Consider the following 24,574-nt stretch of genomic DNA (forward strand, 5'->3'; position numbering starts at 1 on the left):
GGCTTGGCAGGCATTTTTAAATGCCAAGTCAAAGTGGCAGTAAACTGCACACACACGCACTGCAGTGGCAGGCCTGAGACAGGCTTGAAAGGCTACTTCTTTGGGAGGCACAATCATTGCTGCAAGCCCACTAGTAGCATTGAATTTACAGCCCCTGGCTAGATGGTATACCACTTTACAAGGGACGAGCAGGTAAATTAAATATGCTAGCCAGGTATACACGAATTACACACATGGTTAGGGAAGAAGCACATGCACTTTAGCACTGGTCAGCAGTGGTAAAGTGCTCAGAGTCCTAAGACCAACAAAAAGTTTTGGCAAAACGTGGAGGCAAAAAGCAAAAAGTTTGGGGGAAGACCACCATAAGGATGACATGTCTAACAGACACGTTTTACAACACAAATGAATTCCTGGTTACAGATGTAGATGACAATATCCCTTCATAAGAGGACTTTGCCCTTGTTAAGATGAAAGGTCATGCTCCCCTAGGTTGAAAAGAAGGGGGCACTTTCCTGCCATCGATGATCAGCCACAATAATTTGCCAAAGGCTCATATTTTACAGTTCAGATCTCAAAACCGAAACATATTACACATTGACAATGATTTAATTAACGATAGGTTGTCAAAACACAGTTGGTGACACTCATGTTGTTATAAGGCGAGTCACGACTATGGATGTCAAATGATATGTATGGAACTGTTACTTAAGTGCTTTCAAACATAACACTCCACCTCTAAAGACTGATATAATATATTGGGAGAGGATGTGGCCTAACAGCTGACCTCGAATCTGGGGAACCGGGACCGAGTCTCGGCAACGATGCTCGACAACCTGTAATTCTGGGCAAATTACTTAATCTACCGGTGCCTAACTAAACAATTAACGTGTCCTTGTGTAATGCAACTGATGCTCATATAAAACGCTCTGATGCCGGATACCTTCGGGTCAAGTTCGCGCTATATAGAACTCTGGAAAAAATATATATACACATTTAACTTCACCTGTGAAGGAAGCCTCTTGGATCCTATCAGGGGCATAACTACGCAGACCTATTCTGTGAAGGGGGTCCCATTATGTATGTGCCCGGACCCCCATGCAGCTAAAAGTCTATGAAAATCTGAGCGATATGGGAATCTATGGGCCCCGTTTCACATTCTGTATTGGGGCTCCATATCCAAGCACAGGGTAGACGTCATTAATGAAAGCGAGGCTCCGCTGAGCAGTAATAATTCTGATATCCCTCGTGCTGTTCCAGACCAACTCGCTGACTGGCTCGGGAAGCGGCTTGTTAGTGGAGCGCGCGCTAAGCAAGCACTCCTGACACGGGGCGACACTTCGCTTCAGGACATGATGTAGTCATGAAGTCAGGTCCGCGTAATCGCCAACTGTCTTCACGACAGAGGCCAGCGCCTATAAATCAAGTGGTCGTTGGCAGGCGCTGCTGCCTATGGAACATTCCCTATTTATCTCGCTCTGTGCGTTTAATGCTTCCAAGGCGCCCATTAGTTCTGGTGTTTGACACGAGGCATGTTTTGATCTGGCTGCATCACTTCTATTTTTGTATTTTTATCACAATGTAACCGGTTTCAATATAGATTTGCCGCACAAAAAAGGCGCTGCGGAAAACCTATTTGTTCATTGAGGGCGTATTTCCGAGGCCCGCGCTGCCAAGATGCCGAGAGTGTTTTATGACCTGCTGGAAGGCTGCTGTGTTTTATGGCGTGTTGTGGAGCAAGAAAATCCACGTAGAAATGATGCCTCAAATGGTAAATGCATCATTTGTTTTAAAAGGGCTGCCCGTTTATACCATTTATAAACAGGACAATTTACTCTTGTTTAGCGCCAGTCTGCGCTGGCACCCAATGGACAATGCAGCCTTTTCTGGTTAGAACACATTTGGATGTTGTCTTAGAGTACATGTCAAGTCCTTGGTGGTTCAATTCCGTGTATTCCTCCAAGCAGGCCGTGGACTTTCCCAAATGCGTTGTACCAAAATAGGTACATACATACCACATTTAAGTACCTTAACTATCGCCCTGAATTTCAATGGAATTTTCCTGACCAGATTTATTTAGGTCTAGCCTTGGAGTCAGCTACTGTTTTTTCCCCCCAAAAATAATATAATATATACACCCACGCTGGAGCTTTTGGTAATCAGGCTTCATTGGTCGTCAAACTGTCTTTCACATTTCCCTTCTGCTCACCAGAGCTTGCAGGATGGGGCACCACATTTTCCCTCTTTAACGACTGGCTCCCTTAACTTTGAGTCAACACCAAAGCCTGTGCACATTGTTTACATCCGGAAAAAAACGAGTTCCTCTCTCTACAGTGACAAAGCTGATTCAAAGCGTTCTTTTTGATTTATTTTAACATTAAATACTGGCTGTTTATTTTGCCTGCACTTCGGCTGTCAGTTAAATGGGAACTTATTTCCAGTCTGCTTCTTAAAGTTCATGTTCTAAAGTGTTTGACATTTTAGCTATACCTGTGATTTGATTGCTTGTTTAGGTTGTGGCTATTCTGCTCCTCACCACAAACAATAGTATTAAAAAAAGACAAATGCATGCAGCAGCTGAAAGTCGCTATTTTAAAGACATCTCCGGTAAAACAGCCTCCTCAATAAATGTTATTTTTAATTTAAAATGCTTATTTCACTCATATAGTGGCCATGTTCAGGTGGTGGCATATTTTCTTTGTTTTTCCATTTTTATTTTTGAGGTGTATGGTTGCAGTAAAAAAAAAAAAACTATAGCATCAGCCAGTTAAGGCCAGATCTACGGCTTAGCCAGTGCTTTTTCATTTGACACAAGAATCCTCACAGTTGGATTTGCTCTAACAAGCAACTTTAATGATAACAAGGTCCGATATTGTCTACATTTGAAAATGATCAACAAGTTTCTTGCGTTCTGGTGCATACTCTACCTGCAGATTCCTCACCTTTAGACTATTCCACAGGCACCGGACTGGATCTGGAAGTTTTTTTTAACTATTGCTCCTGCACACCCCTAAGCGGCCACGCATGTAGGCCTCACTTCTACGCACCAACATCAGTTTCTTGATTGACTCTTTTGGCACCCTTGGGCGCGGGACAGAAAATAAGTGGAAGTACCAGTGTGCAGACCTCTAAACTGGGACTATTTTGGGCCGCAGAGGCAGGAGGAATCTACAGTTAGAGTATCTACCAGAAAGAGCGCTACTGAAAGTAAGTAACTTGTTCTTTTGAAGAATGCCATAGATTACTCCCCGTTATAATAGATACGAAAACAGCACTTTCCAGGGTGGGGGGGGGAGAGACAGTTGAGTACGTTTAAACTAAAAATTCTTGCAGGACCAAACAAGAGAAATGCCCTTTCCGTCAGACCTGACTAGCTAGGCAATAGAGCTTCGTGAACGGGTGTGCACTACCGCCCACATCGCAGCCTGGCAGATGTCAAGAAAAGGCACTCTGTGTGCCAACGCAGTAGTATCAGTTTTGGACATTGTTGGTGGAATGAGTCCTTCCAGAGGCTGCTTCTTGGCCAGTGCATAGCAAATCTTAATGCAGAGGACTATCCACTTCAACGGAGTCCTTTTTCTGCGCTGCCTTACACTTCGTAGCCCTAGAGAAGCACACAAAAAGCTGCTCGTCCAACCGAAGGCCTTTGGTGCCATCAAACTAAAAAGTCCAGGCTCTTTTGGGGTCCAGTCGATGGACTCTGTCCTCTTATGAGGGATTAGATGGGGCAAAGAGCATTGGGAGAGTGAAGGATTGTCCAATGTGAAAAGGCTTCGCAACTTTAGGCATGAAAGCCGCGCTGCTCCTGCACAACATTTCAACTTGGAAAAAGGCAGTGCACAGTGGCTAAGCCATAAGAGCCTGGAGCTAACTCATGTGACGAGCTGACGTGATCATGAGAAAGATGGGTTTGAGGGTCAGAAGATGCAACAAGTAGCTGTCCATAGGCTCAAAGGGAATACACATGAGGAAGGTCAGTACCAAATTAAGATCCTATTGTGGCATCACAAACATTTTGGAAGGGAACATGTGTCAATCCTTTAGTAAACCGCATCACAACTAGTGATTTACACGAAAATTGTTGGTCCAACAAATGCCATCAGGGCAAACATATAAACTTTAATGTTGCCCACTGCAAGAGCTTGCTGGGCCAAATATAAAATAAATAACAAGACAGTTTGGACTGTAGGTAATCTGTGCTTCAGTCTCCACACCAAGCCACAAATTTGCTCCAGCACCTTGTGTAAACAGAATTTGAAGAGAGACGTCTGGCTGTGAGGATGACATCCACAACCTCAGGAGATATGCCGAAAGCAGTCAACTGCCACCGCTCAGTCTCCACGTATGGAGGTGTAAATTGTGCAGGTTCGGGTGCAGAACTCTACCCTGTTGCTGCAACAGAAGATTCTCACAAAGTGGTAGCCTGATCAAAGGACTGATACTCATACCCAGATGTTCTGGGTACCACACACTCCTGACCCAATCTGAAGCCACCAGGATGCCTTGGGCCCGGTTGTTTCTGAACTTCACAACTCGAGGCAGCAAAGCAAGCAGCGGGAAGGTGTGCAGGAGTCCCATGCTCCATTAAATGTGTCACCTAGCGAGAGCGTTCTTGGAAACTTCGGAGTGCAGAAATTATGACTTTACTAAAAGATCCAACCAGGGCTCTCTCCACTTTCAGAAGATGTCTTGCATCACCTCTAGATGCAACCGCCATTCATGAACTACCAGTTGTTGCCGGCTGAGCTCGTCCACCCTGGGGTTTAAATCCCCTGATGCTCCAGCCAAGCAGGAGCCCAATCCATCTTGCTAGATGCAGTAGCACATGGCAGTGGTATTGTTTGTAAGAAACTGCACCAGCCTTCCCTTGATAGATAGTAGAAAGGCCATCAACTTGGAGCTGGGATTTTTCCAGAGACTAGAGTCCTCTGTGGAGTTAAGGCATGACTGTGTTCGAGGTCAAAACTGATTTTGATCGAGGTTAGACACGGAAGTCGACATAGGCGGAAGGCAAGTTGGCACTGGAGTCATTGTGGAAGCTGAGGTGGGTTCCAGGGGCACAGAGGGTGCAATGATAGGTCTTGCTGGCAGTAAACCAACTGGAAGCCCCTGCAGATTCTTGGGGCCTTTATGCACAGTAGAAGAAACCTGGAAGAGTGCCAAATATACACAGCATGGCTTCCCTAAATGGCTCGACCTGTTGCCACTTTGTCAATGGCCCAGGGAATTTAGACGGCCATGAGACCAGCTGTGTAATAGGCTCCCTGATCAAGGATCAGGAGCCAGAGTGATTAGCATCTTGACATTCTCCTGACTTCTCTTGGGACACAGCTTTGACTTCTTATGTTTTTTTCCTTAGATATAGATTTGGACTTACTGGGTGACTTAGAACATAATGAAGACCTGTCACAGGAGCAGCCTCAAGTTCACACCCTCAATTTGGAGCAGGAGTGAGGCTTACAGGAGGTTTGTGATTTCTTCTGGTGTTCGTTGATAAATTGCTTTACTTCACAATCCAGTACCACATTCAAGTGCAAAAGGTCACTTGAAGGTTGTGCCCCGAACAAACACCTGAGGTACACCTCATGCGGGCCATTCACTGACATCTGTTTCCAACAGTCACTGCATGATTTGAACCCTGTAGTCTTTGGTGGGGACATTGTTCTCTTTGACAGTTTAAAGATTTTGGAAGCAATGTGTCAACCGACTAAAAGGGAGCAGATCTTCAGGTACACGTTCAAAGGCACGGAAAAAAAGGAATTGACATTGGTGAGCAAGGATGGTGGATATATGCGGCTTCACTCTGTCACTTCCGGAATGGAGCAATGACAATGGGGAGTCCTATGATGCCAACTAGCAGCATCCAGGAGCAAAGGTATGAAAACGTCCAGGTTGGCACCTGGGGATATTCTAAAGGTGAGGAATCTGCGCTTAAGAATATCCATCAGAAGCATACCATTTTTAAATGCATTTTTAGGTGAACTGAGCTGCAGCCAGGCTCGACACATCCAGACCTCGATGTTGTTAAGGCTAGCCAGGATGGATGACCAGTTCCCGAGGTTGAGGCTTCCATTAACTGGATGGTATTCGCAAAAAACTGGAAAAACCGATAGGACAACGTGGCCTGCGTTTGAAAGGGGGTAGAAATCCATGTGAAGGCGGGTGCTATGGGTGACTAAACCGGCCTGTAACTGGATGACTGGGAGGTCTATGGGACCCCTTTTGCCCTCTTTTAAAGGGTGCCCTCGGGGAGCACTGAGTGAGCATCACCTCAATGAGGCGCACAATCAGTGCACCCTCTGACAACTCCTTGTCTGTAAGAGGGTACAGGTAGAAGACGCAAAGCGTTTCAGGACATGACACACCCCCATGCAAACAAGGAAAAAACCCCTAGAGATCACGCCAGTGCACATGTAGCACCACCGTGATCTGTATTACTGATGCTGTTGTGCAAAAGTGAAGATGTAATGCAAAAGTGCCCTCGGGTGCAAAAAGCATGTGCACCTCCCATTGCGCCCCTGGGGCACCCACTGTAATATGGCACCAAATACAGAAAGTAGACATTTTCGTTCAAGTCTACTGAGCCCTTTTCCTATCCTCACAGGATAGAGAAGAAACTGCCCACAGAGTAATCATGGCATCTGCAAGTCTGCACTTACTCTTGAGTTTGCATACTTTCTCCTACTTGGTCTTTTATTGTGTTTTATTAGTATGCACTTGAGACTTTTCTCATCTTGTAAATGTAAATGTGTCTGCATAAAATGTGGCTTCCTGCCAGGTTTCTGTTCACCATTTTATGACCAATGTGTCCAACACTAGGCTTTCCAATATTATACAAGCAGCTACACAACGCCTGTCCAGACTGGGGGATGAAGCGCATACTGGGGGTGGTTACCCGCCAGCTAAAATAAGTGGTTCATGCACCATCTGCAGAAATCTCTGTATAACACGAAGGAGACACATTTGAATCCCTGAGGTGGTTAAAGGCACCCCTGCTGTTTACGAAACTGTAACATTTGTAGCCAGTGTTATACAAAAAAGTTACAATTACTATTAATTGCACTTGTAGTACAGTTTGACAACTTTTTTGTTTAGGTAATGTCGTTTTTCCTGCTACACTTCTACCACCTGTCTTTGCCCCTCGTGTGTAGAAGGACTTTCTTCCATCGACGTTTTGCTACTGCTTTTCACACCATTGCTTAAACTCATCCACACATTTTTAGGCTTCTAAAGAGGCTGAAGTGCGACCTGTTGGTGCCTAAAACACTGAAAATAAAGAAACACATATCTAGTATAGTAAAAAAAAAAACCCGCAGAAGAGTTTGGCCAGAGAGGCATGAGGTGGGGGGAAAGGGGTGGGGGGGGGGGGGAGGTCATGTAATGGAAGATGTGACTGGCTGATTTCCTATCGACAACCTGTACTATAAAGTGATATGTTGAACTATAATAACTGCATTTGAACAGACATTTTCGTAAAACTTGGTTTTCAAGCCTACGATGTTGTTTTTAAGGATGTAAAATCACAGTAAAATTCTGTTTATAAAACAAAAACAAAAATCATACCTATTTTTACGTCTATATTTGTTCTCCCTAGAGGAGCTACGCAGTTTAGAAGAAGCATGGTTGCATACTTCGGTGTGTTTGTAGACACCCTTGCAGAGATGTCTCTTTGAGGTTCTGGGGAGCACAACCCAGCACAGCACATCCTCCTGGTACTGGAGGAGTCGCCTCAAAATATTTCCTCTGTGTGGCTTTGAGGGAAGGGAGCTATGAACTGTATTTAGACAGCTTGTAGTTTTACACCCACATATGCATTTTATTTTGGCTGCACCTTTAACACTCAGTGACCTAATTTAACTGTTGGCGGGTGGCCCGTTACTCCATAAGGGAAACGGTGTAAATTACGCCGTCGCCCTGACGGTGGTACCACCTGCCAAACTAAGAACTAAGCAGTCGGTCATTTCTGAAAGCATTGGTAGGAGCTGTACAAAAGGCGGATCCTGTCAATGTTTTTTAAAATTTGGTGCACAGCTCAGTCAACATGACAGAGACTTGCACCAAACCGATTCCATTTTTTATTTTAAAAAGAAAAAACAAAGCAGAATTTTCTTTTTGATAGCAAAAAAGAAAATGCTTCCATCACCATGGGAGTCTTCTCCAATGGCGCCAGGAGCATTTTGCGCTTTTCACTGCCCCATAGCAACAGATTTGTCCTCTAATTCCTGCCATCTAAATCAGGTGGGCAGAATTAGAGGTCTGACCCCGCATGGCCGTTGGAGGGGTTTAATCATAGCAGAGACAGAGTTGTCTCCGCCGGAAGTAAATCCATGGTACGTGCGCATCTTAATCAGGCGGGTGGACCTTTCTCTTGGCAGTATGTATACTCTGTCCCTGTAGCGATGGAGTATACAAAATGCCAAGATATAAATCAGGCCCTTAATTACAAACATGATATACGTTTAATCACTTGCATTTTAGCTTGATCAACACCACTGTTGCGCCATTTATATTTGTTAATATGCATCCATGCTTTTCCCTTTAAGTATCACTTGTATAATGCGGACTGTATTTAACGGAAGCCTGACCCTATCCCCGGAGCATCGGCAAACCAGCCAGCATGCCAAAGAGGCATCCTGGACAAGCCCATCTGCTCCGGTCTATCGTGCGAGTTGGAGGAAACACTTTCTTACTTAAACCCTCATCAGACCTACTTAATTCCAGATCCTTGGAACTTTTGGAGTTCCAATCAATCATTTCCAGCTGTGGAAACCTACTTTTCATCAGAGAATGGGGCTGCTCTTTCATCAATCAAAATGACCCATCTGAGTCTAGTCTTGACAGGACCTCTAAAGCATGAAGGCACCGTAATTGTGCTGTTGGGTAGAGCTCTTGATACGATTTGGATCTATCCCTGAATTACCTAAGATATGTCAAAGGAAGCCGCCCAAACATTCTCTGGTATGGATTTGTTTTACTGGCGCTGAATTGCACCTCGAGGGCGGATGACATTGCTCCTTGATGTAGGTTGTTTCCCTAGAAGCATCACTGTGCTATTTTCCATCTAATTCATGGAGGCACCGTACACCAGGGATAAAACCTGCTTTTCTAGGTGATACTAAATCACAAAACTTGGTAGAACCTCAGTGGGAAAGAGGGGTTTTGGCTGCCCCACATCTCTAGACTATCACCACACTTTTGCTGCCACAATGAGTGCGGGGTGCTGGGACCGGTCCTCTCCACATTTCTCATGCATAGGTTCATGATCCAATACACCCATTATCTCTTCCAACACCAAAGCCGCCTTCTTTCTGCACAGCCACTGCAGCAAGGTGTACTTGCGATTCCCTTTCCGTATGTTTGGCTTCCATCTCCATCCTCTTGGATTGGTTGTGCACGGCCCACTCATCGGAAGACATGTTTTGAGCAGAGGTGCTGATTTCTGCTCTAGCGGGCAAAGAACAACAGGGCTGGTGCAGGTTGTCATCCTCTGGCCCTATCGCTCATCTTTTTCAGCAACTGGCATGGTATCTAGCTCTGGCTACTTTGCTTTCCTACACATCGGCAGCCTTCTCCCTAGGCAACATCGTTTCATGATCACTGGTGATATTCTCTATGATAACACAAAAACATCAAAAAGTACCTGACTGTGACCCAGACTCTGAAAAGTGATGTTTATGTCTTTACTTGGGGATGAATTTATGAAACTCTAGCCTTCTTGAAGGAGAGCAATGTTTCCTTACTTCAGTCGACTTTTCGGATGCAGAGTTTACCCTGCCTGGTCCCATAATTTATGGTGATTTCCCAACATAGGATTAATCACCCACAAAGGGTAAGAGATTATTCGCCTGCAAAGGGCTGTCAGGAGGTTTTGGTCAAAACACGAAAGGTGTTTTTTTTTTTTTTTTATAAAACAATTTTTATTGAAAATAAAACCAAACACACAGCAGAGCAATAGTAATGTCACATTCGGTAATCCTATCCCCGGCATGGAATGCAAACGGGCACTGGAGAATACAAACCCCGCCCGCAGGGACTCCCATCGCCTGTCAAATCCACTAGCACAGCAACCCATAAACGAGCTCACGCATACATCGGGATCGGGGACGAAAGGTGTTTGAATGGTTGCGCATGTGCAGGAAGGATGCAGGCACGAGACCTCGCTGGGGTTATGATTGCAGCCAGAGCTTTGCCAGAAATGGACTTAGAGCTCTAAGATCATTAGACACAGTGAGGGCTTGGCACAGGCTCAAGGCAGACAATTTGCTAGTCGTGGTGGCTTCAATGGTGGATATATGGTGGGAGGCAACAGACTGTCATGTGCCTTTCCTGGTACTGAGCTGCAGCAGGAATAGTTACCAGGGCTGTGCTGGGCTGCTAAAGCTGCCCCTTTACTCTTTTTCACAGGTGCAAGCTTCCCATTCTGCAACAATAGCAAACTTTAAAATAAATGATGCAAAGTTGCAAGAAAGCTGACTTTGCGGATACTTTTCTTTGGTGGTTGCTGGACAATCACATCTTATTCACATTACTTAACAACAAAGAGATTTTCTGATTACTAACCTATCTGAGAGAGAGGTCACAGTCTCAATGTGAGCTATGACTGAGCTCCTGCAAAGACTGTTCAGTCTAACGGCTAAATGCACCGGTAGACTCTGCTTAAGTGGAAGCTTTCTACAGTGGCGTACATTTGGAACAGCTGTTACAATATAAACCAAGATGATGAAATCAAGTAAGACCTAAAGAAATAAAGTTAATGAGTAAAATTAGACAAGAATGAAGAATATTGGATTGAGGGACAAGGAGCTGCAGCAAAAGCAATTTTGTTTTCTCCATTTAATACAATGGGAAGGTAGCACACCATTTTAGTCTCTAGCGTGCAGTAGGCACCATGACAAATGACTCATCAATATATGTGCTCAGGTTAAAGTTTGTGGTTTATCCAAGTCAAAAATGTTTACCTTCAGAGCATCACGAAGTCAAAAATTCTCAACTGACCAAGGCTGGAAGTTAAAGCCGTGAAGGACTCTGTAAGGCTGAATGTGTGTGTTGAGAGGTCCCTTTGTAGACTCAAACTAGGGGGGAAACCACTATGATGAAGTCAGTGACTTTGTATCTTTTTCTGATAAGCTTGTTATCTTGTTCTGGTCCTAAAGAGATGAATATTTTACGAAGTCCAAACGTTTAGAAACAGTTATTCAACTTTTCATTTATGCCAAATGCCCCCAAACTTTCAGGAAATCTTCTTCAGGCATAAATGCGCCCCAAAACCACAGCAAATTGTCCAGTTCCAAGTGGTTGCTGGAATTTCTCTGCAATAGCAGAGGATTCCTCTGTTCACATGACCCTCTGCCCTCCCCCAGACACAGGACAGGAAGATTCACAATGGCAAGCTGGAGACATTCAGCTGTAACAGGAGCACAAGTCAACAGCAGCCTCAGCTTCTTCTTTATTCCAGAACCATCAGCAGTCACCAGCTAAAGACGACATGTTCATACAGGGGCAATTGGGCTTCACTGGCAGGACCCCAATGCATCCCTTGCTGTGTGTCAGCAGGAAGCTAGCCCTGCTACCTCTGAAAGGAGCCTTTCAGTTCCAGAAGTTGGAGACCAACGGCTCATAAGCGTCTGTCTTGTAGGCAGGAGCTCTCAAACGGTGCAAGCATGAAAGTTCTATGATCTTTGGTTCTACGTCCGTTCTCATGTCAAAGTGGGTCAATCGTGGCAATTTAAAGGTTAAAACTAGTCTCCTATGCATGAGGATTGCTGTGCAAATGAAACTAATATAATCTTCTTTTCTCTCCCTACTGTTTGCAGCAAAGTGGTTCAATTCCTTTTCCAGGAATATTTTTAAAGGCAAAATAGCCCCAAGACTGTCCTTACGCTCCTATAAAGGATCGAAGAATATCTGCAAGCCCACATGCGGCTTTCGGATCTACTGGTCTTCGGAAGTGCCCAGGACAAATACACAGGTTTCTACAGGGACCGTTCACATGGAAACGTGACCTGGAGCATATTGTCTTTACCCTTCCCAAGTCTAGACTTTGTCGATTTTGAACACAGGTGTAAATTGTGTTGCATTACCCCATAAAGAAAAGCTTATTCAGACACACAAGTAGAACATGCTCATGAGTAGCTGACGTGACATGGTTTTACACTTCTCAGTAGAATAAGGTGAGCAAGGTGTGCAGGGGCGTAACATGGGCCCCTGAGATGTAGGGTTACCCCCAACCCGACAAGGGGCCCCCAACTCTTTAGGGGGTCCCCATTCAGCCCAAGGCCAATGTATATCTATGAGATATGGACGACCCAGGGGACCCTTGTCATATTGTGCAAGGGGGGGGGGGCATCATTGGTGTCACACCACTGATGGTGTGCACGTACATTCAAAATGCTTCAGAGTCACATGGCCACCCATCACTCATAAGACAGAGCTACACAAATAAGGGAAAAACTGAACTATGAGTAGGCCAATAATAAGGAACTCTGCTAAACGAGACTTATGTAGTAAAAGCTTTCCACATGTCTACTCCTTAAGTTTCTGGAGGTTTGGCAGGCTCTATTCAAAAACTCATTTTCTGAGAACACAGAGCGGTACAATACAGTCTTGCAATCTGTACCATATCTGTAAGATAGCCAACTGGTCCAATATTTTTTTTACTTCTTTCCTATTTTAATCTAGAGGCGTGCCACTAGGAATTGTGATAGGTCACAGTTTATGGAAAAAAAGTTCAAACAAAGACAGGGGCGAAATCTGGAAGGCTTGCCACCCTGTAGACAACAGGATGTGAGAGCACACCGCTGACCTCTCAGGCAAGGTTCGCCCCTGGCATTCTGGTAAATGCAGTCTCTTGTAGCTCGCTCCAATATTTTCGAATATTTCGCCAAGGTTGGCGCAGATAGTGCTGATCTCTTGACACGCGTTTCTGGTTTATTAAACATCATCAGTAGAGAATACAGTCTTGTATTTTGGGGTTTGCTGAGTAGGCTGCCAAACATTATATCAGGTCCAGTACCTCTCACTGGCGCAGGCGCTTCATCCATGAGCTGCCAGGGGCGAACCTTGCCTGAGAGGTCAGCGGTGTGCTCCCACATCCTGTTGTCTATTCAAAAGTACTCCTGTGAGTCATAGAGCTGACGAGCTCATGGATGAAGCACATGCGCGCCAGTGAGAGGTACTGGACCTGATATAATGTTTGGCAGCCTACTCAGCAAACAATAGAATGCTTATGTATATTTACTTTACAGGTATTTAATAACATGACAAAAGCAAACATTTATGGAGTAAACTGATTTTTTTTTATAGCTGTGTTCACATGTTGTTGCTTTCTTTTCAGGTCTCCGTCCCATCTGTTCCCTTTTCTTTCCTTCCCTCGCTTGATCCAATCAAAATTCTGTGTATTACAATCAGAATTGAGAAGATCGAAAGGTGGACCCATTTTTGAGCATCGAAATAACCCCGGGATGTTTAGCATCTGAAAGAACCTGACATCTCTACATATATTATGTTGAGACAGCATAAGAATAATTTTTTTAAATAATCTTAGCTGATGTGTAAAAGAATGATTCAGTGTAAAACACAGTCATGCATACCAGGAAGAGGTCTGGATGCACTTGTGCTCAGGAAGTATGGATTTTAATGCCTTAATCTATACCATGCCTAATCATGCACAAGCTAAATACAGGTGGGATGATACAACAAGCTAACTTCAGTAGACCACTGTCATGATACGCATAGCAATGACACCGCTAACAAACTGCTAGATTGGGAAAGCTACTTGACAACTCTACAATGCCCTAGTCATGCCAGATTGCGTTTTTGGCCTCCATTTTCTTGGCCCATGTCCACCTTGAAAAAACATAGAATACTTACTCCTTTCCAGGGCAGTAATAGACCCGTTTCATGGGTTGTAGTGGGAGGGCAAATACTCCCCACCGTATTTTCAGTACCTTTGGCTCAGAGCAAATAGGACGTAACATTTAATGCAGCTAAATCGGGGACCTGGCTTGCGCTAAAGCGTTGAAGAACACCACAGTATTTGATGCTCTGGCAGAATTAAATCATTTAAGAAGACTGCAAAACCCTAAAATAGTTGCAGGGAAAGCTAAAGCGGCATAATGGGCAGAGTCCTTTTAGATTAATGGCTGCCATAACAGCATTTTCTGAGGTTTTAACCTAGAAATATGGATTTATCCTTTTATTATATGTTATGACATTTCGCCACTATTTATTACGCCTGCAAGATGACAAAGAGGGCTTCTCCCTCGTGTACAGTGTTCTTATCCTTTTCCCTGGAGGGGCCGCCTGTGTACCTAGGTGACACACTACATGCCTGCCTACCTCTTAACATTACCTGGTGGCCCCTCCCACTCGCCCTGACCAGATGTGCACCGGCCCAGCCTCTCTGTTGCCTCCCGCACGAAATACCACTAAGAGGCCCCCACACCTAGGCGTGGTGGGGGGCCTCTCATTGGTGAGAGTGTATCAACAGTATTTTTCAGGGAGAGAAGTATTTTCGCCATGGAAACAGGAAAAATGTTAGTATTAACATTTTCTTGGGAATTGCCTTCTGCACAAATATACCTGTGTATTGTTGCTCATGAAAAAAGGAGTTCAGAGAACGGTGTCATAAGTATTACTGGATCAAACGTGACAGTCGCAGCTTCACACAAGTACCTCCAGGCATCATCTCTTTGAATTCAAGAAAGACAGAAATTGACTCCAAACAAATGTAAACCTAAGGGAGCAGATTTACGTTTTTTTATGTTTGTTTTTTAAATGAATCAGTCCTAAGCGTATTTTGATAAATAAACATGGGTTCGTTTTTTCCTAATTTGCTCCTGAATAAAGCAAATAAGAAAAACTTTGTCAAACTACTTTTTTATGAGGGAAGGACTCCAAAACTCCGGGATGGCCGGTTGGTTTTTGAAGAGCGCTGAGGGTGTGTACAGAATGGTTAATTTTATAGCACCAGCTGTTAGCCTTCGCAATGTACCTGTTGGGAAGATGCTATACGAGAAATATCTCCTCCTGCACTCTGTTGCTGATAGCACTTCATGAGTTTAGAGTGTCTTATTTCTAGCACTTTATGAAGCTTTTTGCACTTTCTTTACACCTAGTATAATAAATAGCACTTTGTGAGGAACGTTGTTCTGAATGAAATCTGGGGAAAAATAACCCATTATCCTCATGCATTAATTGCCTTCCAGTCTCGAGCCCTACCATTTAAAGGTAGGGGTGGTTTAATCGTCTGAGAATAGCTGTGCACGTCTCTGACAGCTAGGTCGTTTATCTGGCACAATTCCAAGGCGCAGCTGCTTTCCTTCATGATGTCATGTTAATAATGAGGCTTTCAACACTCTAGGTGACAGGTAATGAGAATAATGAACCAAACATTAAGGAAGGTTTGTAAGTTCATAAATCATTAGAGGGCTGTTTGAAGACCTCGCCAACATCACTAAAGTTCAAAGGAGACTCTCCTAAAGGGGAGCCCATGGCTTGTCAATTGATGCATGTATTTCCGGGGGAAAGGTCTCTACTTTGCTTGATGCGGATTGTGAGGGTTGTTGTGCTGCCCTCTGGTGGATTTCAAAAATGGTAGTAGAATTGTAAAAGACCCTTATATAACCCCTAAATTACAAAAGAACAGCTGCGAGTTATCAAGGAAAATAAAGTTTTTCTCCAAGATTAAAAGTTGTTTACAGGTTATGTTTCATTTAGTCATCAATGAAATAAACACTTTAGTAACCGATATACATGAGTTGTGAACAAATTACACAATGGGCAATTACATTTATTATGACCCGCACAATGCACTCTCCTGTTTGCCCAGCAAGTATACCAGAATTTAAAATCCACACAGTGAAAAATATATGAGGAGTACAAGAAAGTTCCTCAAAACTGTATTATCCTCAACCGACAACCCAATATCGTGCAGGCGTCCACTGGTAGTTGATAGTTGAAACTTTAATGTATCTATTAGTTATAAATTGATAGATATACATAATAGAATAATAAAACCACAAACAAACAGTCTCATTGCACAAGGCAAACACCACATTAATAAAATATATTGTGGAATGCCCGGTATTTCACATGTTGCAAGCAAAGTGTTGCAAAAAAGCAAGTTAAACCATAAAAACAATAAAAGAAGCATATGATACTTAGGGCGGCTGCGACCTTGGTCAACATTTGCCTACAGTCTGCACCCTTCAATTCCTCGTGCAATCTCAATTTACATCCATCTATTCGCTCTCTTCTCTCTTTCTGATCTTCTTTCTCTCTACCTTCTCCCTCCCTCTTCTCTCTCTTGAAGCCGCCGTGCCAGCTGCAATTTGGCCTCCGAGGGCTCCAGCCTACCATGGAAATGCCCGGTCAAATAAAAGACTTCTCCAGCCCAGACTGTCCTTCCTTGTACTGTGACAGACTCTGGAGTATTGGAATTAGTTACCTTCAGAGCTACCTATAAACTCAATGCTTTTTTAGTCAATAGGTTTTGGAAAAAATGCTCTGAGGAATTAATTTTTCGTGGGCAGAGAACCCAACCCCCTTGAAGAGCGTTGTGCTCGCTCGCTAGGTTTACTCACAAGAGCGCAAGGACGGCATGTATTAGTCAAGGTTGCTTTTAGCATTTCGTCCCTCACGGACGGACACCATTACCTCTCCAGTTGGGCTAACTCCCCCACGCCCTGAGCCCCCCGCCCAGTCAATGCAGGAGCTGGCCCGAACACCGACTCCACATGATGTATCTTTCTTTGTGACCCTCTGTACTATGCACCGAAATTTGGGACAGTTGCTACACTATATTCTACCAGTGATAGTTGTTACTGATTGCAAACTTGAATACTCTGCTATCACGTTTGCTCTACCTGTTTATCTTCTTTTTTTGTACCTTTACTAAAATATATATATATATATATATATATATATATATACGCGCACGGTGAAATACCTTAAACAAATATATATATATTAATAAATACATAATTTAGCATTTAAAAAAACGTACAAAATCACTGAAAAAACCATAGGTTTCACAGAGGTTATAGTTGGGTGGACGTTTCACTCGTAAAAAACCAATGAAATTCCCCCGTTATAGTTAGTTCAGATAACTATAACTTGCGCGACCACCACTCTATCACAAGGATGATGTCATGAGTGATGCCACTGACCATGTCATGAGTGATGTAATATGTGACGTCATCAGCAGTGGGTTGCGGGCGCGCGAGTTATAGTTATCTGAACTAACTATAACGGGGGAATTTCATTGTTTTTTATGAGTGAAATGTCCACCTAACTATAACGTGTGAAACTTATGGTTTTTTAAGTGAATATATATATATATTGCTTTTTAGCTCCTGGTCGGGTCCTGTTCTTAGCCCTTTGTTATGACTCTAGTTGCCCATCAATCAGAGGCTGGAAGAGGAAGGTACAGTTGCAACTGCAAGGTGAGTGACTATGACAGTCTAGTTACCATAGTTTGTATTTGTTCGGGATTCTGAGGCCAGTTTATATCGAATAACTTTTGGGAGTGTAACAAGGCGAGACAAAATTCCAGATATCCGCCGACAGATTTAAAGTATTCGGAAGAACGAAGAGTTAACGTTCCAACGGAAGCCGATACAAGACAGCCCGCGCTTGCTGCGTGCGTGTGTAACCTCGGAGCGAAATATCGCTGTGGAATTAAAGTATGTCACGCAGACACTTGATATCAGACTAAGTCGAGAGGGTGCAATTTACAGCGTGACCCGCTGATGCTCTCTCCCGTATTGCACCAGCAGCAACATAAACCGTTCTGACCTCTTTTCGTCCGCCGTCTTCCTCCCTCCGGAGCGATCTGCTCCTCATTAGAAGATCGCACGTGCAGTTCATTCATGGAGGGCCAATCACCGGATCTGACGTGCCACCGCGAGCCTCCCTCCGGCTGGAAGGAAGCTCGGTTCAAGCAGACCCTTATATAACGAGCCACTGCGGACAACACAGCGCCCCTGGCCCAGCACGGGGCTCAGGCCCGTGGAAGGAACACGTTTAGAGCATCACGTGAATAACACCCTCAGATCACACCCTACAGTCCCCGGAGCGCAGCTTCCCAGCATGTTTCAATTTTGTAAATCTTGTCTGTTTTCATTACTGTAACCTCAACCAATCTGTGCAGCAAGTTATAAAACACTTCACATTTACAAAAGCGTCGCTTATATATTCTATTTTTTCAATCTAGCCTTGAAGCTGCAGAATGCAATGCGGGCATTAAAGGTCAGAAGAACATAATTTTCGAACAGCATAATGATGGAAACAGAATACTTACATCCAGCGAGTCTTCGTTCACCATGATGAGAGACATGTTCTGTGACACGAGTTTGCAAGAGTATCCTGCCAAAGATAAGAGACGTGTCATCCAGTTGTCAGCATCAGTGAAGATCACACTGCAAACACAGCCACTCCGGCAATTAACAGGCGAGGCTAGCATGGCGCATCCCTGGCTCCCAGTTACAGCAGAGGCCACTTACATGCATGATGGCGACTCCAGAAACTCATAACACAGAACATACAGCAACAAACATTCATGCACTATTTAAATAGAGCTATCAATGCCTGGAAATACAATTACAAAAATATGATAGCTGTTTCTAGAGCGAATACAAGTCTTCCCTCTCTCAGTAAGCACTTCTATTACGGTATGTACTCATTCAGAGGAGGAAATATTGGCTAGTTTTGAGTGTTTTGTTTTCTGGCTGTCAAAAGAGGCAGCGGTTCACAAACATTATCTGCATATGGCAGGCGGTTTTCCAGTCTTTGAAGTCACAGGGATCACTCAGCAATATCGTAGCGGACACAAGGACGGCTCCTCCGCTAAGGCGGAGGAGCGTCGCCTCACTGCTCTGCGAACAGTGTAAAAAGGAAAACCAAAACAATAATAACTAATGTGATTGTTTTAGTCTTCCTTCCTGCTCGGGGGCGGGGGGATGGGCCAGGCTGGCCAGTGCAGGGGGCAGAGGAGGAGTGTAAAGCACACTCTAAAGTGTGCATGACGGTTTGACCGGTCCAAGGGGGGCGGTCAACCCATCATTTATTTATTTTTTTTTTTAAACAATTTTTATTGTTTTCAAAACAACTCAATACATACCCCTATACCTCCACCGTCGAAAGGAGAACTGTACATTTATCATTGCTACCAAACATCCAGGAGCTTAATCATCCTTCCCATGTGGACCCTCCCGCCCTCCCTCTCCCACCCCATGTCAGTGTGCCCCCCTCGCGGTCAACCCATCATGCGCACTTTGCATCTTCCCCACCAGGCTCCATTACACAGCCTGGCGGGGAACATGCAAAGCCTCCAATCCGATCCACGGTGCTCAGACTAATAACAATGCTACTTAAGGCAGTGTTGTGATTGTACAGGGGATTCTGGGAGGGTGGGAGCTTCCTGTTGCGGCGCAGAGGAGATGGAGCGGAGGTGGCACCGAGGTAAGTCTGTTTATTTTTAATTTTTTGAACCCACCCAGACTACCCCGCAACCGCCTCCTGCCGCACCACCCACACTTAGTAGCAGCCGCTACTGAGAGGACATGATCAGTGTTTCCTCAAACGAGGGCATCAGGTACTCAGTCTGTAATTCAAATCTGCCCTCCCAACCCTCCCTGATCTTCTGTAATGGCTAGTTTCAGCAGTCGAGGCCTTCCCAAAAGGAGTTGTGGCACAGATAGAAACTACACAAAGGGTAACATGGGTATCATAGCTGCATTAAAGATAAAGAGCCCGATGTACGATTACACTGATCGCAAAAACTGGTTGCAATTTGTGACCCGTATTTCTGCAACAAAAGTGTACATTTGCGTACCGACTTGTGTAGTAATACCTCGGTTTGTAAAATTCTGGAGTGGGTCACAATTCAACCATCGTTATTAATATTCATTAGGTAGGTCACACATTCTAACTCACTCTTACTGGCCACAATCACAAGGATGGTGGTCTGCAAGGGTCAGCAGGCCACCATGTCTGTACATTTCAATAAAGTATTATTTTATTTTGAAAGCAGCCCATTTTCCTTAAGAGAAATGAGACTGCTTTTACAAAACAACCCCTTTTTTAAATGTTTCAATGAGAGCAGGCATTGGTCTTCTGGACCACTACCTACTCCCTGTTAAATTGTTTTTCAAATTCACAAATGGGAGGGGTCCAAAGGCGACCCATTCCCTTTCTTTGCAAACTCCAGCTTTGAAATCAGTAACTCTTCAATGGTTTGTAACCTCATTTGCAAATTCAAACAAGTGAGAAACTGGATACCGATTCTGTATCTAGAAAGGAAGCCCATAACATGCCCTTCCAAATAACAAGTTGGTATCCATTCGCAGTGCCAACTCTTTTGTAGCTGCAGACCCTCTTATTTTGCGTGCAGGAGCCTTTGTGTCCGCAAAATAGGTTAGTACATCTGGCCCAAAATGTCCAGCTAGAGTTGTCTTTCAAAAGAATACTAAAAAAAGTAAGACATAATAAAATGAAATCACACAACTCAACAAACACACTGCAAAAGAAATACACTTGCAACACAGGGCACCAACGGTACACACAATGTACCACTGCACAGGTAGTGGAATCTGTGCTTCTTGCAATGGCTTTAACATGGAGGATTGCAATCCTCCCATCAAAACCAAAGTTCCTAATATACAATTTGGGACCTTTAGCGGATTGCGATGAATAGTAACATTGCACTATACAAAAAAAGTAAAATGATTTAAACTGTGTGGTAAGTAAATAAGACTCAAGCACTGTGGATTTGAATGCAATTGAGATCACAAAGAAGTTATGTGGTCTGGAAACCTTGCTTGTCTCTCGGTTTAAGATTAAGGCTGTCAGCACAAATACATATGGATATCTTATGACACCAAGGTACTAGTGATATCGGACCACAGGCTCAATGTCCCAGGGGACAGACCTCAGTACTGAACGGGGATAGAGAGGGTGTGATCCTTGGTGGGAGTTTGGGTGTGGGCTCACTGGCACCAACTCACAAAAATAATCTTTCAAGCTTCGGAATCTAGCGAGCTTGCAAGAAAGGATATTAGGTCTCTCTTGTGGGTAGGTTTTTTCAGCACCCAAGCCATTGAGGCTATAGGCTAAGGATGCACCAGGGCAGGCTAGTGGGTGTCAGAAATGGGTAAGTAGTGATGACTCAAAAGGCAGGTCACTATAGCTGCAGCTGGTCATCAGACTTTGTCCTAGCCTTGCTGAAATGGGGAGCATGAAGCTTTATATTTTGGATATAAAAACAAGGTCCATAGAGGTCTGTTGTCCATGATGTAAAATTTAGGAAATAGCATGATATATATGACAACATTCCTCTTTCATCTGACTGTTTTGACAATGTTTACTGCCCTGCCACTAATAACACTGCTACCACCCTTTATACATCCACCTTGATCAACTGAAGTCTGAACACAGGAAATATAAAAAACACATCAAGAATGAAAAAAACTTCCTTCTTCTGTGATGCACTAGACAATGCTAAAAATCGGCCAAAAGAACCCTTCAATCTCATTAGACAACAAACATCCAAGCCCCCCTCATCCTCAGTGCAGGCTTCCAAAGACCTATGTGATAACTTTGCCAATTTCTTTAATGATAAAATCACCAAGATTGAGCTCTCCCTGGACGACCACCACCGACCTCCCAACGAAAGCCCACTCCCCGGCAAAGAAGATAACAAACCACCCAGGCACCCCCCCTAACAGCTGGAAATCTTTCAATCCCATCTCCCAAGCAGAGTTCATCGAAATGATTACCAGTTCCAAACCCTCGTCACACATTTTGGACCCTATTCCTGCCCAACTGGCTAAAAAGCTCAAACTCACCCTAGCCCCGCTCTGGACCAAGATTATAAAATAGCTGCCTGAGAACCGGAGTCATGCCAGATTGTCTCAAAATAGGCCAAGTCACGCCATTACTAAAAAAACAGGCTCTGACCCAAACGATCTCAATAACTTCAAGCCTGTCTCCAATCTCCCATTCTCAGCCAAAGTCCTGGAAAGATATGTTCTCCTTCAACTTACTGAACACATTTACAGTAACAACCTTCTAGATCCTCACCAATCGGGCTTCAGAAAAGGTTGCAGCACAGAGACAGCGATCCTGAATGTCATAGATGATGTCTACAAATCCCTGGACACAGACCGATGCTGTCTACTCATACTCCTGGACCTATCGGCAGCCCTCGACACGGTTGACCACAAACTGCTCATCAATGTACTTCGAGAAAGGGTCGGAGCTGAAGAGGTGGTCTTGCAGTGGTTTGCCTCTTTTCTGCAGAACCACACCCAAAGAATAAAAATTTAAAACTTCACGTCTGACCTACTCCCAATAAGCAGGGGTGTCCCTCAAGGATCAGTTCTCTCCCCACATCTATTCAGCTCCTACATGGAGTCCCTCACCAACATACTCAAAAAAGCCAACATCCCCTTCCACCTCTATGCGGACGATACCCAGATTTATCAAGAATCTTCCTCCATTGGTGACATTCGGTGACTAAATGACACTCTAAGAGAAGTCCAACACTGGCTATCCCTCAACCACCTGAAACTCAACCAAGATAAGATGGAAATCGTTCTCATATCCAACAAGGAGCAGACCCCCCCAAATCACAGAATGGCTAAATACTATCGATGCTCTCAACTGCAATCTCACCCCGGCCGACTCAGTAAAATCACTGGGAATCCCTCTGGACCGTAACTTAGGCATGGTCAAACATATCAAGAACACCGCAAAGAGGGCTTTCTTCAACCTAAAACTTCTCAACAAAAGAAATCCTTCATCCCTCCCAACGACCTCAAACAGGCTACTCAATACCTGGTGCTGTCCAGTTTGGATTAAGGGAACACAACCCTCACAGGCACAGCAAAATCTCACTTAGCTTCCCTCAGATCAACTCTAAATGCAGCAGCCAGGATGGTAACCGGAGTAAAGGAATACGAACACATCTCCCCCGCGCTCCAAGAGCTAAAATGGCTCCCAATCGAAATGCGTGCCAACTTCAGAACTGCCTGTCTCACACACACAGCTCTGCACACTGGGAAACCTGCCTACCTGGCATCCAAACTCAACAAGACTGGTCAGACAAGGAACCTCAGGAAACTCAAACAAAAAACCTATCACGCTCCTTCTCTGGAAATGCACCCAAAATTTGGAACTCCATCCCAGTCCATATCAGGACTATCCCTTCCTTCTTCAAATTAAAAAAAGTCAGCTCAAAATCCTCTCTCTCAACTGAACTCTTCCGAATCGATAGCAGACGCCTAACGTAGAATCTTACCCATTGCAGCATATATATTTAGAGCAACAGTGGTCCCATACAAGTAGGATAGGTACAGTATCACAATTACTACAATAAAAATTGGAATTATTTGTATGCTCAAATTGAAAAATAAACGCAATTTATTATCATTTAATTAAAGCATGAAATATGCAAAGGGATGAGTGAGCAAACCGTGACGAGGTTAAAAGGAAATCAGCAGATTTCCTTACTACAGGCAAGTGACTTAAAAAGTGACTTTTCAGAGAGTAAAAATGAAAATACCAAAAGTCACAATCAAATTAACATCTCATACTCAACAGTAAAATACAGAATATAGTTTAGAGTTAGAGATGTGAGTCGACGTCATTTCGATCCCCATAAAATAGTGGGATCTCTTCAGGACTAAACGAGTGCCTGGGAAGTTTGCCTGGGTAGGTGTAAGTGGAGAGGTAGGAAAAGGTAGGGAAAAAGATCGGGGGGAGAAAGAATAGAATAAAATTAGTTGGAGGCAAGAACAATTAAGTACGTATAGGATACAACACGAAAATAATTCAGCAGAGTGAAGTAAGGCATCTGGTCCTATCTAGGTGCGCATGCATGACGGGAGGGTTAAGAGAGAGGGATACAATCTGGTGAATAGGAATAGTAAAAATAGTAAAGGAAAGGACATGGGAGTCTGGAGTGCATAGCCAAGAGATGTGCTATGCAGGTGAGCAGCATATAGTCACTTTAAAAAGAAAGAAAGCTTCTACATCACCTACCTCTCGACTTGCTCCTTTGTTCCCCCTCCCTGAACAGGATTCGTCACGAATTAATGTGTTTATTATTGTTATACTGCAAGTTCAATTTCTTCACTATAAATGTTGTAAAGCGCTCCGATACCTTCGGGTCTGGGCAGTGCTATATAAAACTCTTACATAAATAAATAATAAAATAAGAAGGTGGGATGGGGCTGTTTGGATCCATAACCATGTGATACAGAATGGAACAAACAAAGAGAGGAGTGAAAACAGACTCGTCTACCTGTGAAACAACGGTTCTACCTCCTCTGAGGCTGCGGCTGTCTGGTCGAAGTCGGATGGAAGAAACTTTCAGTTCACGCCAACGTGAACCTAACCAATCCTGCAGCTGCTCTCAGAATGAGAGAAACATCAGGATTAGACAGAGCAGGCTAACCCAGTGCTCTGTTGGAGACTGGGGGCCTGTGCAATCCCTCAGCTAATTAACACAGCTGCTGGATTAGGTGCAGTAGAAGTGCACATGTCTGGCTGGCCGTCGAAAGACTGCCTGCCATTT

At 44.1% G+C, this 24,574-nt stretch overlaps 1 protein-coding gene across 3 annotated transcripts in view; it reads right to left on the bottom strand.

Moving 5' to 3' along the window:
- Positions 1-24,574, bottom strand: part of ATP8A2 (ATPase phospholipid transporting 8A2) — a 2,139,258-nt gene that overhangs the window by 1,129,224 nt on the left and 985,460 nt on the right. For all 3 annotated transcript variants that reach the window (XR_014967690.1, XM_085621612.1, XM_085621613.1), the window contains exon 24: positions 18,299-18,363. Coding sequence is in view for 2 of the 3 variants with exons in the window: in XM_085621612.1 (XP_085477738.1) it covers positions 18,299-18,363 (65 nt within the window). In the remaining variant the exon portion in view is untranslated. The remainder of the gene's footprint in view (positions 1-18,298; positions 18,364-24,574) is intronic.

Source organism: Triturus cristatus, chromosome 8 (assembly GCF_964204655.1).
Source record: "Triturus cristatus chromosome 8, aTriCri1.1, whole genome shotgun sequence".
In the NCBI taxonomy this organism is placed as follows: domain Eukaryota; kingdom Metazoa; phylum Chordata; class Amphibia; order Caudata; family Salamandridae; genus Triturus; species Triturus cristatus.